General features: G+C 42.9%; 1 protein-coding gene across 2 annotated transcripts in view; it reads right to left on the bottom strand.

Moving 5' to 3' along the window:
- Nucleotides 1-16254, bottom strand: part of MCMBP (minichromosome maintenance complex binding protein) — a 46329-nt gene extending 30075 nt beyond the window's left edge. For both annotated transcript variants that reach the window (XM_033181133.1, XM_033181138.1), the window contains exons 1-5: nucleotides 15825-16254; nucleotides 2470-2555; nucleotides 1722-1862; nucleotides 1565-1606; nucleotides 30-131 (exon numbers count right to left, since the gene is read on the bottom strand). In XM_033181133.1, coding sequence (XP_033037024.1) covers nucleotides 30-131; nucleotides 1565-1606; nucleotides 1722-1862; nucleotides 2470-2555; nucleotides 15825-15882 — 429 coding nt within the window. In that variant the 5' untranslated portion in view covers nucleotides 15883-16254. The remainder of the gene's footprint in view (nucleotides 1-29; nucleotides 132-1564; nucleotides 1607-1721; nucleotides 1863-2469; nucleotides 2556-15824) is intronic.
- Between the last annotated feature and the right edge of the window lie 1822 nt (nucleotides 16255-18076).

Raw genomic sequence — 18076 nt, 5'->3', positions numbered from 1 at the left:
CACAGTAAGAAAGTTCAAATAAAGGATATTTCTTTTACCCACGTAGATTCCCCAGGCACTGGAACACAATAGAAAGTCTGTCTTTCCAAAGTGGTATTTCGTGGAGAGTTTAAATCAAGTTCTTGTTGAGGCTGTGATATATATAAAAAAGTATTTTTAAAAATTGATTTAAAAACACCACAGAATTTATTTTAAAATTAGCAACCACATTTTCACATAGCACCACAGCAAATATTTTACAGAGTTAACAAGTAACTAATTCCAAACTATCACTTTTTAAAAGAAAACTGATATAAAATCACTTCAAATACAGTCATCAAACACTTCCTCCCTCAAATCCAGAAAAATGGGACCTCTGTGGAGTGACTTATAATCTGGGTCTAGTTTTCTGCTTTGTGGATCTAGAACTTTACTTTTATGAGGTTATCTAGGCCTTTTTATATTCTTGGAGTCTAACTCTCGGCTTACTCAAACCTTAGGAAACTGATTTATCAAACCCCAATATCAGTTCGTTAATTCACAAAAGTTGTTGCTAATTAAATATTCTAGTTCAGTAGGCAGATCTGGACAGAAAAACTGCCCTAATTTGGAAGGTTACTGCAAAAATTATATTAAACAAAAATGTAACTTCTGACAATCAGAGTAATGAACTCATTTGAAAGACAGATTTATGTAATCTTACACATGATGAGCTTCAGGTCTGTTTTTCTTTTAGAGTGTTTCCATAAAATAAATACTGTGCCAAGCCTAATGGATCAACTGTATTAATGATTACGGTATCCCTCGTTTAAGGAACCCTAACACATTGGGCTAATATATTACATTACTGTATACTAGAAAAGGCTGAGTATTAATGTAACTCAGTAATTCCAGCATCTGGAAATGGGTCAATAAAATAGATGAGGCTGTCCATGTTTGACACCACCAAAGGCTAACAGAGAGTTGGTACATATGTTGCTCAAGAGTCATAAATAAAAGACTCATTCTAGGAAAAAGGTACCTTGGGCCTAGAGAGAAAAGCAAACAAAAAATCCTTGCTTGTATGTATTAGGCTCAAACTTGATGTCTCTTGGGTCCTTTCCACTTCTTAAGAGTTTTCTAAGTATATATGAAAGAGAATATGCCTTTCCTAGGGAATAATATATGACTTTTGAATCTCATCTCGGCTACCTAGGAATGAGTATTTCATTAAATTTCTGTATTATAGGCCAATTCTGACAGTTTTCTATGAAAGAAACAGTGGAATTACCACTGGCTTTGTCTTTGAAGGAATTAAAAATGACTTAATTTTGCATCCTAGGGTATTTTGTTTTACATATATTATATACAGATATTGGAGAGAGGAATTAATTTTGGCATTAACAGTATTTCCCCTTCTAAAAGATCTCTGGAGGATTAAAAAAAGTCACATCAAACTCCTAAATAAAGTCAAACAAGGAAAACATTTCACATGATTTCTTGTAACTTATACACAAGATAAATAAATTTAAGATTTGCTAAACAAATTCTCTGTTTAGGAAAAAATTCTTACTGAAAATGTTTCATATATATTAAAGATACCTACCCCACACTCTGCTACATCTCTATATTTTCCAAAATGAAGAACCTATGACCCAAAACATAGAAAAACAGAACTATATCAATATATCAGAACCAAAACTACCACAAACAGTACAAGGACAAAATTAATACCACAAATTCATGAAAACAGCAATACTTACATGTGCTTTTGTGTTTTGGTTAACCGTTTCATAAACTCCCATGTAAAACTCAGGGTCAAACATATCCTGAATCATGCAACGAAATTTCACAAAACTATTAGGTTTCAAATAATGAAGGGGAACTTCGTTCAGTGATGGTACCTTAAAGGAAAATAATCAAGTTAAGTCAACTAAATATCCTGTCTATACAACATTAAGCATATATACACAAACTTTATGTCCAGACTCGAAATTGTTAAACACACACACCCCCATGCCTCGTCAGGGAGCCAAATGATCTCAATGGTCAACATAATTGCTGGAACCCAACTTCTCTTCCATTTCTTCCAAGTTTTAGATAACATTTGACCATAATGTAAAAGAATGCTAAAAAATGCTTTTAATTCAGAACACTTTTCAATGATCAAAAAGGCATTTACTTTGTTGAGCTCTTCTCTTAAAACTAGTACGTGCCAATTCTTTTAAAATGAAGGTAATAAAACAAAGGTAACTGACACTCTTGCAACTAAAGATGTGTCTCAGGAAGTAACACAGTCAGTTACTGCCACCTAGAGGCATAATGTATAAGTATTTATTTGCTTAAACTTAATTAGCAAAAGACCAAAATCTTTTAATACAAATGTACTTGAAGCAGAAGTACACATTAATTTACATATTTTTAAATTACATGTGGGTTACTTGTTTACTCTACTAAGAGAAACTTTGTGGTCTGTCCAACCTTCTCCCTGGAAAATAGCAATAAGCTTACCCACTTAGGAGCATTATTTTCCTTCAGCTTTTCCTTAAAATATTCAATTACTTTCTTCTCCCAGTCAGGATTAACTCCATTTTGGGCTGAAAGAGAAATATACTTTTCAAAGCTAATGTACATGCAATATATAATAAGAGACTATGATCAGGTGAGTCACACAATAGTTTAGCCAGCAGAAAACAAACTAAAATTTGCTACTATGATAGAATGAGTTTTAGATAGGATGAATTTTATACTTCAGTGTGTCTGAAGCACTACACAAGACACATTCAAGAAGCTGTACTGAGCGGGGGGAGGGACAGTTACAGATCAGGAGGATGCTGACCTCCTGCAGGCTCTCTGGCACCCACAGTGTATAGCTGGGGACACCTACAGAATGTGATACAAGGCCACCTAGATTCAGCAGCATTTGAGCCACTGCTTGTAAAGCACTCTGTTCTTTTAATACATTTTTATATAGTTTTTTGTTTATCTTTACAACTATCCTGAAATAGAGCTGAAATTTTTTTGCTTATAACTTCATTTGGGAATAATTCCAGATTCGAAAAAGTTGGAAAGAACACCTGTATCCTTGCCCCATTTGCTCATCATCTGCTCCATCTCTTATATTTTTCTGACTCATTTAAGATTAAGTTGTACTATCAGGTATTTTTGCCTCCAAATATTATCAGTGTGTCTCCTAAGGAACAGTACTAACCACAGTACTGTTATCAACCTCAGGAAATTCAAAATTGACACAATACTTTTTATCTGGTCTACCATCTATATTCCAATTTGTCATATCACCCAATACTATCCTCTACAGCACTTTTTCCCCTTCAGTACAGGACCCAGCTTAGGATCACTTTTGCATTTAGCTATCAGATCTCTTTAATCTCCTTTAAATATGGAATCGTTCTGCAAACTTTATATTTTATGATATTGCTATTTAAGAATAAGGTCCTTTTTAAAAAACCGAATGCTTCTCAATCTGGATCTGTCGGTTCCCTTATGATCGGTTTCCAATCAAGTATAACCAAACTGCTGTTTAAATGATGTTGTCAAACTGCTGTATAAGTGATGTTTGTCCTTCCAGGTGTCTGAAAAGACATGATGCTCATCTTCCCTTCATTGGTGATGTTAATTTTGATCACCCAAAGTGACAGCCAGTTTCTCTACTGTGTAGTTACTATTTAGTCCTTAAAATTAACAAGCCATGTACAGGAGGCACTTATGGGAACTGGCCAAGACCAAAAAGTGAGCTATTGACGGAATACAGATTTATGTGAACTAAAACCACCAAACCACACAGCTGGCCACTCCTGCCACCATTTATATTCATCACACAAGTGTTATGAAGATTGGGAGTAAAAAATAAAAAGTCTACACTTGTTATGGAGCTGCATCTGTTGAAAAGGACCATAAAGGCCGGGCGCGGTGGCTCAAGCCTGTAATCCCAGCACTTTGGGAGGCCAAGACGGGCGGATCACAAGGTCAGGAGATCGAGACCATCCTGGCTAATACGGTGAAACCCCGTCTCTACTAAAGAATACAAAAAACTAGCCGGGCGACGAGGCAGGCGCCTGTAGTCCCAGCTACTTGGGAGGCGGAGGCAGGAGAATGGCGTGAACCTGGAAGGCGGAGCTTGCAGTGAGCTGAGATCCGGCCACCGCACTCCAGCCTGGGCGACAGAGCCAGACTCCGTCTCAAAAAAAAAAAAAAAAAAAAAAAGAAAAGGACCATAAAATCCTAACACCATGTTTGAGCAGGACTTCCAAACACGTTTACTTAACTGGACAAGAGCCAGTTCTGAAAAAGAAGTAGGGATGGGGACTCTGCAGGTGATTCTAATGTGCAGGCATTAAATCCACTAACAAACTGGTCCTCAAAGTTGGTGCCCTGACCAGCATCATTAGCATCACCTGAGTACTTACAAGAAATGCAAATTATTCAGCCCAACCCCAAACCACAGAATCAGAAACTCTTAGGGGTGGGGCCTACCAATTCATGTTTTAAAAAGCCCTCTAGGTGACTGACTATAATGCACACTGAAGTTTAAGAATCGCTGCTCTACTAGATACAGTGAATTGGGTAAAAGATAAGTGGGTATTTTCGCTTGTAGTCAAAATGGATGTTTAAACAAAAGACACAGCCATGACTGCTACACCAACTATTTTGCCTGCAATTGTGTAAAAAATTTAAGAATACCACATAACAAATAGTAAAGCTACATCAAGCAGTGACTGGGGAGCAGCAAGTTATTTCTAAGTTACCGGAATGTATATAAATACAATTTTCTTTTTTCAGACAGGGTGTTGTGTTGCTCTGTCACCCAGGATGGAGTACAGGGGTGTGGTCCTGGCTCACTGCAAACTTAATTTCCTGGGCTCAAGTGATCCTCTGGCCTCAGTCTCCTAAGTAGCTAGGACCACAGGCACGTACCACCACGCCCGGCTAATTTTTAAGTCTCTTTGTAGAGACGAAGGTCTCCCTATCTTGTCCAGATTGGTCTCGAACTCCTGGGCTCAAGTGATCAATCTTCCTGCCTCTGCACTTGAAATGAAAAAAATTCTCTTGGCTGGGCGTGATGGTTCACACCTGTAATTCCAACACTTTGGAAGGCCGAGGTGGGCGGATCACCTGAGGTCAGGAGTTTGAGACAAGTCTGGCCAACATGGTGAAACCCCTTTTCTACTAAAAATACAAAAATTAGCTGGGCGTGATGGTGTGTGCCTGTAATCTCAGCTACTCGGGAGGCTGAGGCAGGAGAATCGCTTAAACCCAGGAGGTGGAGGTTGCAGTGAGCCAAGACTGCCCCACAGCACTCCAGCCTGGGCGACAAGAGTGAAGCTTCGTCCCCTACCCCTGCCCCCTCCACCGCGCAGAAAGAAAAAATTATCAAGACACTGGATTCCTCCAGACTCCATGTGTGTCCTTAGGATCAACTATGTATCCTTACTATATTGCTGCAATTAATCTTAGGAGGCATACAACTATACAACGAATCATGTAAGTCCTTTTAGTAAATCTTCAAGCATATGGGTGGTTATGGGACTCCCTAACACATCTGTATATCAACACTTCATTTCTTTTCATTGTTATTATTCTTGTGAATAACAACTAATTTGTTTATGTATTTGCTTGCTGAAGGACATTTAGATTGTCTTCAGGTCTGATAACTATAAACAAAACTATAAAACACGTATCTACAGATTTTCACATGAACATGAGCTTTCATTTCTCTAGAATGAATATCTAGATATGACACAGTTGAGTACACAGTAAATGTATGATCAAGATTCTACCTGTCTTCCAGAGTGGCTGCACCATTTTGCTAAGAGATCCAGCTGTTTGCATCCTTGCCAGTACTAGTATTATCACTATGTATTTTTAAATTTTAGCTGTTCCAATATGTAATACCATGGCTTAAATTTGCATTTCCCTAATGGCTAACAATGCTGAACTCAGGGGGATATTTGCCATCTTTGTATCTTTTCTGGTGAAATATCTATTTAAATCTACTTAAATCTGTTGCCCCTTTTTAAATTGAGTTTTTAAATTACCACTGTGTTTTCTTTTATATTCTGGATTCAAGTTCTTTTTCTGATACTGGATTTTCAAATATATTATCCCAGTGTATAGCTTGTCTTTTCACGCTCCTAACAGAATTTTTTTTTTTTTTTACAGAGCAAAAGTTTTAATTTTGATGAAGCCCAATTTATCAAATTTCTGTTTTATACACTGTGCCTTTGGTGTCATGTCTTAAGAACTCATTGCCAAACCCCAGGTCACAAAGATCTGTTTTCTTCTAAAAGTTTTATAGTTTCAGGTTTTATACTTAGATCTATGATCCATTTTGACTTAATTTTATATGAAATATGAGGTATAGGTTAAGGTTTTTATTTTTTCATGTAAATGTTGAATTGTTCACGTCTTTGTGGAAAAGAATATCCTTTTTCCATTTGAATTAGCTTTTTGTATCTTAATTAAAAAGCAGCGAGGGCTGGGCGCGGTGGCTCACACTGTAATCCCAGCATTTTGGGAGGCCAAGGCGGGCAGATCACCTGAGGTCAGGAGTTCGAGACCAGCCTGGCCAACATGGCGAAACCCCGTCTCTACTAAAAATACAAAAATTAGCCAGGTGTGGTGGCACATGCCTGTAATCCCAGCTACTCGGGAGTCTGAGACAGGAGAATCGCTTGAACCCAGGAGGCGGAGGTTTCAGTGAGCTGAGATCGCACCACTGCACTCCAGCCTGGGAGACAGAGTGAGGATCAGACTCAAAAAAAAAAAAAGAAAGAAAGAAAGAAAAAAAGCAATGAAGACAACAGGAACAAACCTTGAAAACATTATGCTAAGTGAGATAAGCCAGACATAAAAGGTGAAATATTGTATGATTCTACTTATATGAGTTAACTAGAGTAGGTAGGTAAATTCAGTGAGAAAGTACAACAGAAGTTCTGGGGGGAGCCTAGAGAGAAATGGGGCCATGGGAACAGTTGGCTACCTACTTGGGTGAGTTTGTATAGTTTACGGTTGTGATCAGCAGAATAATGCCACCCCCCACCACCCAACCAAGATATTCATGTCCTAATCTCCAGAACTTGTAAATATATGTTATATGGGAATTAAGGTAGCAGATGGAATTAAGGTTAATAATCAGTTGAACTTAAAAAAGCAAAATTATCTGGGTGGGTTCAATGTAATCACAAGGGTCCTTAAATGTGGAAGGATGCCGCAAAAGAGGAAGTTAGAGTAAGATGTGAGAACAACTCAACTTGTTGTCTTTGAAAATGGAAGGGGGTCACAAGCCAAGAAATGTGGGCAGACTCTAGATGTAGGAAAAGACAAGGAACAGATTCTCTCCTAAAGCCTCCACAACGGAATGCAAGTCCTGTCAACAATTTGATTTTATCCCAGTAAGACCCATGTCAGACTTCTGTCTCCAGGACTGTAAATAAAAATCCTTTGTTTTAAAGTCACTACATTTGGCCGGGCGCGGTGGCTCAAGCCTGTAATCCCAGCACTTTGGGAGGCCGAGACGGGCGGATCACGAGGTCAGGAGATCGAGACCATCCTGGCTAACACGGTGAAACCCCGTTTCTACTAAAAACTACAAAAAACTAGCCGGGTGAGGTGGCGGCGCCTGTAGTCCCAGCTACCCGGGAGGCTGAGCAGGAGAATGGCGTGAACCCGGGAGGCGGAGCTTGCAGTGAGCTGAGATCCAGCCACAGCACTCCAGCCTGGGTGACAGAGCGAGACTCCGTCTCAAAAAAAAAAAAAATAAATAAAGTAACTACATTTGTAATTTGTTATAGGAGAAATAGAAAACTAATACAGTGGTTTTTGAGGAACTGGTCCATTTCATTGAAGTTGATGAATTTATATATGCAAAGCTGTTTGTATTATCCTTTTCATGCCTGTATAGTCTACGGTGGTATTTCCTCTTTCTTTTCTAATATTGGTCATTTGTCTTCCCTTTTTTCTTTTCTAATATTGGTAATTTGTTTTCCTTTTTTTTCTTTTTCCAGTCTTGCTAGAGGTTTACAATTTTATTGATTTTTTTTGAAAGAGCTTTGAGTTTCACTGATTTTTTTTTTCTCCCGTTTTCTATTTCTCAGATTCTTGTTCTCTATTATTTCTTTCTTCTGTTTAATTTGGGTTTATTTTGCTCTTCGTTTCTAGTTTCACAGGTGGAAGCTTAAATTATTCACTTGAGACTTTCTCTTCTAATAAAGTCAGTTAATGCATCTAAGCACATCTTTGGCTGTATCCCACAAATTTTGATATGCTGAGTTTTCATTTTGGTTTAGTTCACAATATTTAAAGCTTTTCTTTGAGAATTATTAATCCATGGATTGTTTAGAAGTGTTCTTTTTATATATAAAGTTTACTATTTGGTTTATGACCCAGAATATGGTTTATCTTGGTGAATGCTTCATGCACACTTGAAAGGCATTTGAAAAGAATGTGTATTCCGCTGCCATTAGGTAGACAAAAGTCAATTAGATCTACTTGGTTGACAGTGTTGTGCAGTTTTGTGTTGTTCAGTATTCTTTTTGATTTTCTATCCACTATTGTGTCAAGTACTGAGAGAGGAGTAGTAAAATATCTAACTATAATTGCAGATTTGTCTGTTCCCTCTTTTACTTCTGATGGTTTTTGCTTCATGTATTTTGAAGCTCTGTTGCTTGGTGCATATATAGTTAGGTCTTCTTGGTGAACTGACTGTTTTAACATTATATAATGTGCCTCTTGTTCTCTTCTCACACAACTTTTCTTAAAAGCATTTTAGGGCCGGGCGCGGTGGCTCAAGCCTGTAATCCCAGCACTTTGGGAGGCCGAGACGGGTGGATCACGAGGTCAGGAGATCGAGACCATCCTGGCTAACACGGTGAAACCCCGTCTCTACTAAAAAAAATACAAAAAATTAGCCGGGCGATGTGGCGGGCGCCTGTGGTCCCAGCTACTCGCGAGGCTGAGGCGAGAGAATGGCATAAACCCGGGAGGCGGAGCTTGCAGTGAGCTGAGATCCGGCCACTGCACTCCAGCCTGGGCGACAGAGCGAGACTCCGTCTCAAAAAAAAAAAAAAAAAAAAAAAAAAAAAAAAAAGCATTTTAGGCCGGGTATGGTGGCTCACGCCTGTTATCCCAGCATTTAGGGAGGCCAAAGCAGGCAGATTACCTGAGGTCAGTAGTTTGAGACCAGCCTGGCCAACATGGTGAAACCTCATCTCTACTAAAAATACAAAAGTTAGCTGGGCTTGGTGGCGGGTACCAGTAATCCCAGCTACTTGGGAGGCTGAGGAAGGAGAATTGCTTGAACCCAGGAAGTAAAATGGTGCAACCACTGTGGAAAAGTTCAGCAGTTCCTCAAAAAGTTAAATATAAAACTATCATATGACCTTGCAATTCCATCCCTAGGTATATCTGGGAAAGAACCAAAAAATTTATTCATACAAAAGCTTGTACATGAATGTTTATAGCAGCACTATTTACAACAGCCAGGAAATAACCCAAGGGTCCATCAGCAAATATGTGGATAAACAAAATGCAGTATAGACACACAATGGCATGTTATTTTCAGTCATAAAAAGGAAAGCAGACTGGGTACAGTGCCTCACATCTGTAATCCCAGCACTTCGGGAGGCCGAGGCAGTGTGAGTGGAGCCTGGGCAACATAGTGAGACCCCAAATCTACAAAAAATGATTTAAAATTAGCTGGGTGTGGTAATACATGCCTGTAGTCCCAGCTACTCGGGAAGCTGAGGCTGCAGGATCACTTGAGACTGGAAGTTCAAGACTGCCGTGAGCCATGATCTTGCCACACAGCATTCCAGCCTGGATGACAGAGCTAGGCTCTGTCACTTAAAAAGAGATAGATAGATAGATAGATAGACAGATAAAATAAGGAATGCAGTACTGATTCATACTATGACATGGATGAACCATGAAAATATCATGGTAAATGAAGCCAGAGCCCAAAGGCCACATGTTGTATAACTTCATCTACACGAAACGTCCAGAACAGGTAAATCCATGGGCAGAAGTATAGTTGTTGCCAGAGGATGGAAGAGGGGAAGAAATGGGAGAGACTGCTAAAGGTATGGGGTTTCTTTTTGGAGTGATGAAAATGATAGTGGCGGCCGGGCGTGGTGGCTCACGCCTGTAATCCCAACACTTTGCTAGGCCAAGGCGTGTGGATCACCTGAGATCAGGAGTTCAAGAGCAGCCTGACCAACATAGTAAAACTCCATCTCTACTAAAAATTAAAAAATTAGCCGGAAATGGTGGTGCATGCCTGTAATCCCAGCTACTTGGGAGGCTGAGGCGAGAGAATCGCTTGAACCCGGTAGGCAGGGGTTGCAGTGAGCTAAGACTGCGCCACTGTACTCCAGCCTGGGCAATAGAGTGAGACTCCGTCTCAAAAAAAGAAAAAGAAAACAAAAAAGACAAAGAAAAAAATAGTGGTGATGACTGTTGCACAACATCATTATGAATACAGTTAAAAAATTAAATTGTACATTTTAAAATAGTAAATTTTGTTATGTGAATTATATTTCAAAGAAAAAAAATTTTTGGACCAGCCTGAGCAATACAGTGGAACACCGTCTCTACGAAAATACAAAAAGTTAGCAGGGTGTGGTGATGGGCACCTGTAGTCCCAGCTACTCAGGAGGCTGAGGCAGTAGAACTGCTTGAACCTGGGAGGCGGAGGTTGCAGTGAGCCGAGATCGCATCACTGCACTCTAGCCTGGGTGACAGAGCGAGACTCTGTCTCAAAAAAAAAAAAAGTGGTTACTTCAATGGAGGGAGTACATATTTCACTCAGTTCATACCATCATGTTGAATTTTTAAAACCATGTGTAAGTTATTATAACTTAAAAACTCCTACGTATGCCATTTGCCATGGCTGCCAGAGCTATTCTTCTCTGAGAACGCCCCCACTGTTGAGGTGTGGATAATAATCACGACTGTCCCATCTAACTCTGTGCCATGGCCACAGATGACTGATCCCTGAGTGAATGGATTCTTGACTCCATGTTGTGTCAATCAGATTTTCTATGCCTGAAAATAAAGATGCTAGCTAGCGTGGGTTGGAACTGAGAACAAGTAAATTTGGGAGACATGGAGTAGAGAAAGAGAAAGTGTGCAGAGATGAATGTAGCCCAAGAGAGAAATACTGAGTTGCTTGGATTCCTGCTAGCTTTCCAGTTCCTGATTCCACTCAGTCTCTTCGAATACCCAACCACTCTCCCTGCTGTTGGGTTTTATAGCCTTAATATAAATTAACTTTTTTCAGTGGCCTACCAAGGACAGAGTGGTAGGAGAGGTCCAAGGTGGGTACAGACAATAAGGGCATGGATTGTCTGCTTAGATTCATGGTGATAATAAAAAGCAGATCAACTAACTTTTAGTTCATTTTATTATTGCTTTAAATTCTCTAAAACGCTAGTGATAAAATAGTCTGCTCTGTCCCCCTCCACCTAACACTGCTCTTTTTTGCCTGAGCTAGTCTAGTTCTGTTACATACAACCAAAGAACCTTAAATATAACCAGAATAATGATCTTGGTCTAACCAATAATTGAAGGGAAAACAGCTAAAGAGGCTGGGCACAGAGGCTCACGCCTGTTATCACAGCACTTTGGGAGGCCAAGGGGGCGGGGGAGGGATGGATCACTTGAGGCCAGGAGTTCGAGACCAGCCTGGCCAACATGGCAAAATCCCATCTTCTACTAAAAATATAAAAATTAGCCGGGCATGGTGGTGCACGCTTGTAATCCCAGCTACTCGAGAGGCTGAGGCATGAGAATGGCTTGAACTCAGGAGGCTGAGGTTGCAGTGAGCTGAGATCGCGCCACTGCACTCCAGCCTGGGAAACAGAGCAAGACTCTGACTCCAAAAAAAAAAAGAAAAGAAAAATTTTGAGATTTGTGATCTCACTAGCCATTTCAATTAACAACATTTCTGATTAATCAGTCTTTCCACTGCTTTTGTTCAACAAGTGTCCACTGAGCACTTTCAACGTACAAGGCATATTCTAGGAAATTAGGATACAGTGGTGAGTAATGCAGATACAGGCCCGAATTCGCAGGGTCAAAATCCAGCAAAGGAACTTCTGAAATAAGGAATTTCAAAAATGCGCTTTACACACTATTTTTCAAAGACATGTATAATAGGATCCTGCAGTACCGTGGAGCAGGGGTACCCTACTTCAGTACCTAACTTAGGTTCCCAAAGGAAAAGTAAGACTTAGCCAGAAAAGTGGACATGGGATCAGAGGGGGAATCAGGCACAAGAAATAGCAGACGCACAAGGCCTAGACACAGGTTCAAAATCAAAGAACTGAAAGAAGGTTCAGTGCGGCTGGGATGGAGAGTATGAGGAGGGGGCACGCAGTGATAAAGTCTGAGAGCAAGGCAAGGGTGGAGCCAACAAGGGCCTCATAAACCACTTTAAAAGGCCTGGATCAGATAGTAAGGGTAACAAGAAGTCACTGAAGGACTTGGTTCCAGTGTGGAAGGTGGAAGAGAAGCAAGACTGGAGGCAAGAAACCAGTTACAGGGCTGTTCCAGCATCCAGGAAAGAGACTACAATGGCCTTAATTATGACAGTAGCATTGGAGATGAGGGTCTGGGCCAGGCACGGTGTGGCTCACGCCTGTAATCCCAGCACTTTGGGAGGCCGAGGTGGGTGGATCACTAGGTCAGGAGTTCAAGACCAGCCTGGTCAACATAGTGTAACCGTCTTTACTAAAAATACAAAAATTAGCTGGGCATGGGGGCATGCACCTGCAATCCCAGCTACTCGGGAGGCTGAGGCAGGAGAATTGCTTGAACCCAAGAGGCAAAGGCTGCAGTGAGCCAAAATTGTAACACTGCACCCTAGCCTGGGCGACAGAGCGAGACTCAGTCTCAAAAAAACAGAAAAAAAAAAAAGAAAATTAGCTGGGCATGGTGGCAGATGCTTGTAATCCCAGCTACTCCGGAGGCTGAGGCAGAATTGCTTGAACCTGGGAGGCAGAGGTTGCAGTGAGCCGAGATCACACTGTTGCACTCCAGCCTGGATGACAAGAATGAAACTCCATCACACTCTCACACACACACACACACACACACACACACACACCCCTAGAATGGATAAGACACAGTGACCAAATTCAGATCCTGAAAGAGAGTGATTAGCTGGTTATCCAAAATAACTAGCATCACGTGCTAAAAAGTGGTGTACTCTGGATGAGCGCTGTACATGGGTACACAGAACTTCCTGATGTTAGGAATTTCTAGATCTGTGCTAATACAATACCCCCTATCCACATGTAGCTACTGAGCACTTGAAATGAGGTAACACCCAGGAGCTGAATTTTTAATTTTGTGTAATTTTAATTAATTTACGTTTAAATAGCCACACACGGCTACTGCCCTGGACAGCACACTCTAGATTACTGTGACATCTAATTTAAAATATATGACAGGGTTAATAAGTTTATACAACACTATATGACAAGGACAATAAGAAAGGGAAAAACTCAGGCTGCCGGGCACAGCGGCTCACACCTGTAACCCCAGCACTTTGAGAAGCCTAGGCAGGCGGATCACGAGATCAAGAGATCGAGACCATCCTGGCCAACATTGTGAAACCCTGTCTCTACTAAAAATACAAAAATGAGCCGGGCGTGGTGGTGCGTGCCTGTAGTCCCAGCTACTCGTGAGGCTGAGGCAGGAGAAACGCTTGAACCCGGGAGGTGGAGGCTGCAGTGAGTCGAGATCATGCTACTGCACTCCAGCCTGGGAAACAGTGCGAGACTGTCTCAAAAAAAAAAAGAAAAAGAAAAAGAAATGCATATTTCAAAATAAAACACACAACCAAACTTAACTTTTCAGTTTAAAAAAAACTGTCTAAATATATGCAGAGAAAATAAACTACACAACCACGAACCAGTGGTTATCTTGAAGATGAAGGATCTTTAAAGATCTTTCCTTTTCTGCGATATGTTACTGAACTGTTTTTTTTCTTTTTGTACAATACGTATGCATTACCTATTTGGGGGGAAAACAATTTCCTATCAAACCAAAAAGTGCCTGTACGTTATCACACAAACATACTTGTAACGCTGTTATGATAAAGGTATGCAATATAATCACAGTGATAGCTTCTACAAACACATTATGATTTTTCTGTAAGACACAACATACATGGGAACAAGACATTCTGGGGAGAAGCACATCAACAAACTTCAAGTTCCCACAACAATCCACAGAATTTAAAAAATACTCTAAAGCTATTATTTTATATCTAAGTTACATCCTTCCTGTACTATGATGAGATGTGTCCCTTAGGATCATACACTTAGGAGACAAAACTTGACATAAATACATTCAAATCTCTATCAAATATGAAATCATCTCATTTATCCAGCAAAATCAGAGTATAGGGTATTTCTCATAAACAGACTTTCTAATATTAGTAACTGAAATTTAACCCTTTAAGCACCGAAACTTTTTACTTTGGAAGGGTTTTTGCTAAAAAGTATCTATGCATCTGCACCCTCTTAAACCAATGCTACAATTGAATCTTCACTTGACATCTTGGGGCCATTATCTTGAGCATCGATTATCAGTTCTAGGATTATTATGAAGATCAATTACTAGGATTTAGTGGAGAAATACATGCCCCTTCCTCAAAGCACCCTTGACTGCTATATAGTGAATTCGCCTTCTTTTGTTTGTTTTTTGAAGTATGAAGGTAGTTTAAAATTTCTTCATCAGGCTGTCAGTGTTCACTGGCTAAGTCCGGACGTCCATCTAGGCTTTCTTCTAACGTAATGCCTTTAGTTTCAGCCTAGGAAGCCAGATAACTAAACTAATTAAAATTATAGGTAAATTAATAAGGACTTCCTGAGCACAAGAGGCCCTCCTATAAGAAATACCACACATTGTGTGCCGTCAGTTTTGGCTGCTGAGGATGATTTAGCTTCCTATTGCCTTTTCTCCCTAGTACCCCAAGATGTTTTTTCAATAAGCTAAGGCCGCTCTACAACTCTAACTTAACTCCAGACAAGTCAGGTGTTGCCATCCACAGTGATTTCTCGTTGGGTCTGACTCCACCACTCATTACGTGCAAAAAGACACTGGGGGATGGAACGGTTGTCAAAATGCCCAGTTACCGATAACAAATATAAATTTTTCTTTGTATACCCTTCGCAGTAAAGTAGCAACAGCAATCGCAACCAAAATTTACTAAGCTCGCCTGCAGCGTTCTCAGCCCCACGTACAAACTCAAGTAGCTCAATATTTCTTACTGGCTCAGGCACAGGAGCAAATCCAGACTAGATGGATTCTAAAGTCATCCCAACAGGAAAACTAAGCTATGAACATTAAATCTTATCTCTGAGAGAGAGAATGAGGGTAACATAGGAGTTAGAAACAACTTCTGTCCAAGCGAGCACTCCCCGACGCACCGGAAGTTTTGAAATATCCTGCGGGCTTCCCACAGGCAAAGTGGTTTCCCTCCCCGCGAACCTCCCCAGGGTTCGAGGACCGCCCCGAGTTTGTTGCGCCCGGGACCCTGACCCTGCCACAGGCTCTGAGCGAGACAGTCAATCACAGCCCGCGCCCCACGACTTCACCTTGGTGGCTCGCGAGCTGCGACTCGGGCAGGTGGGAGGTACCTGCGGCCCGACTCCTACCCCTACCTGCTGCGACCAGGGGAGAGGCTGTCCCAGCTGGGGCTGGTGCAGGCCCCGGGGCGCCGTCTCGGGCCGCGCGAACCCTCGAGGTGGTACCGCGTGGGGGCCGCGCGGCGGGGCCCAGCCGCGGGTCTCGGCAAACTCGGCTGCCCGCCCGGCCCGCCCCCCGGCGCCGCCACTCACCGAAGAAGCCCTGCACGATTCCCAGCGGGTGGCTGAGCCAATCCTCCCCACACGGCATCTCGCCAGGGGCCGGGGCCGGCGTGGACCGGGCTGAGGCGATCCGCGGGCAGAGCGCGGCCGGGCGGCCGGCGCCCAGCTCCTCTTCGGCGGCTCGGCCGCTCCTCGCTCGCGCCCTCCCACGCACAGCGAGCGGCGGGGCGCGGGCCTCCCGCGCCTCAGGGAGCGGCGGCTGCGGTGGGGCCGCCGAGGAGCTGCTGGCGATGGGCAGGCGGGCGCGTACGGGCCCCTAGCCTTCACTTCGCACAATGGCGGGAAACAGCCGCCGCCGACCGCGCTGCCTGCGACCTGGGTGGAGCTCGCGCGGGGAGGGGCGGCGGGAGCGCGCGGCGCGGCGCGGCTCTGCGGGGCGAGGAGGAGGGGCGGGCCGGGGCGGCGGCAGCGCCGCCATCTTGGAGACGGGCAAAAGGAAGGGCACGCAGAGCCGCTGGAGGCTGCGCGGCACGGGCCAGGCGTTGTGTTCCAAGGGCGGCGCGTTGTCGTTTGTCCCCATGTGCCGGCGTGTAGCGGTAGCTCCCATAGTGTGCTTATAAGAGCGCAAAGCGAGCCTTTGCACAACAGCTGAAAAGCATAAGCTCAGAGACCTCGGAGTCATCTCTGGGCAAAATTAGTGGGCGGAATCCTCTTCGTGCTTTTTTCTTTTTTTGGTGATGGCAGCTCTTTTATCTGGGCCCCTGGCCCGAAACCCTGAGTGGTGACTTTCCCTCAGCTGCACAAGGTCTCTCTGAGGAAGGTGCACATTTAGAGAAGGGGAACCTCAGAGGACCCCGCGCTCCTTCTGCAGTCGCGTCAGACCCTGTGGCACGGGGATGGTTCCTTACCGAGGGGCGGGGGCTCTAAACTCGCCAGACCTGGCCTGCGCCCTGGCTGCGAACACCGGGTCGGCCTCTGTCTGGAAGCTGGCAGCCGCCCTCAGGGAGCGGGGCGAGGCGCCTTCGCTGCGCGCCGCCGGGATACCCTGGAGAAGGAAGCTACGAAGACCGACTATAGCAGCTTTTTGGGAAAATACCCAAGTTCAAGAGTGAAACTGTGGGAGTCGCTCTGAACTTCTGGTTCAGGAGGCTGTCCGATAAAAAAAAAAAGAAACTCTGTTTCCCCTGGGCCTGGAATGTACCTAAGAAAACCCCAGGCCCATCAGATATATCTACTCAATGAAAAAAGGGCATGGTAACGGGAGGGGAATGACCTGAATGCAATCTACAAAGTGAGGAGCCGAAGGAAAAGAACGGAACCCGCGTCTCAAGTCCTGCTTGAAAAATCCTTCTACCTTTCTAGGTTCTCCACTGGAGCCCTTATCACAAAGCACGGATTGGCAAGAGAAAAATTTAGTAACATGTACATCTTATATGGCCAAAACTCAAGGAAGAGTAACTCGAAGAGGTGGCTTAGAATGGGGGATTACGTAGCATTTACAGTGAAGAACAACAACTTTGTGGAGAAATGAGGAAAGCAGTTTGAGGTTTCCAAAAGCAGCAGAGTGGGAACGTAGAGATATGAGAAACTAATGGTAGTTACAGGTAGTGAGTGAAGTGTGTTACGTAGGTTCTTCTAGTGCCATCTCTGGCTGATAAGGGTCTAAAGTTGTCTCTGGTGATTAACTTTTGTCCCTGGTAGAGAGAGATGAGGTGGGACACTTTTGAAAATGTCCTGCTTTTAGGCACTAGTGGAAGGGTAGGGAGCTTGTTTTGTACAGATGCTCCTCTGCTTATTCTACTTATGATGGAGTTACATCCCAATAAACCCACTGTAAATTGAAAATGTCATTAGTTGAGGCCCAGCGCGGTGGCTCACGCCTGTAATCCCAACACTTTGGGAGGCCAAGGCGGGCAGATCACAAGGCCAAAAAATGGAGACCATCCTGGCCACCATGGTGAAACCCCATCCCTACTAAAAATACAAAAATTAGCTGGGCGTGGTGGCACGCGCCTGTGGTCCCAGCTACTCTGGAGGCTGAGGCAGGAGAATCACTTCAACCCAGGAGGCGGAGGTTGCAGTGAGCCGAGATCACGCCACTGCACTCCGCCCGGCGACAGAGCGAGAATGCGTCTCAAAAAAAAAAAAAAGAAAAAAAGAAAGTATCATTAGTTGAAAATGTGTTTAATACACGGAACCTGTCAAACATCAGTAGGCTACTGCAAACGTGCTCAGAATATTTACATTGGGCAAAAGCATCTAACACGAAGCCCGTTTTATAA

Source organism: Trachypithecus francoisi, unplaced genomic scaffold (assembly GCF_009764315.1).
Source record: "Trachypithecus francoisi isolate TF-2019V2 unplaced genomic scaffold, Tfra_2.0 Contig01579, whole genome shotgun sequence".
Taxonomy (NCBI): Eukaryota; Metazoa; Chordata; class Mammalia; order Primates; family Cercopithecidae; genus Trachypithecus; species Trachypithecus francoisi.
Note: the sequence above shows the minus strand (reverse complement) of the source record. Positions and strands in the feature narration are given on the sequence as shown.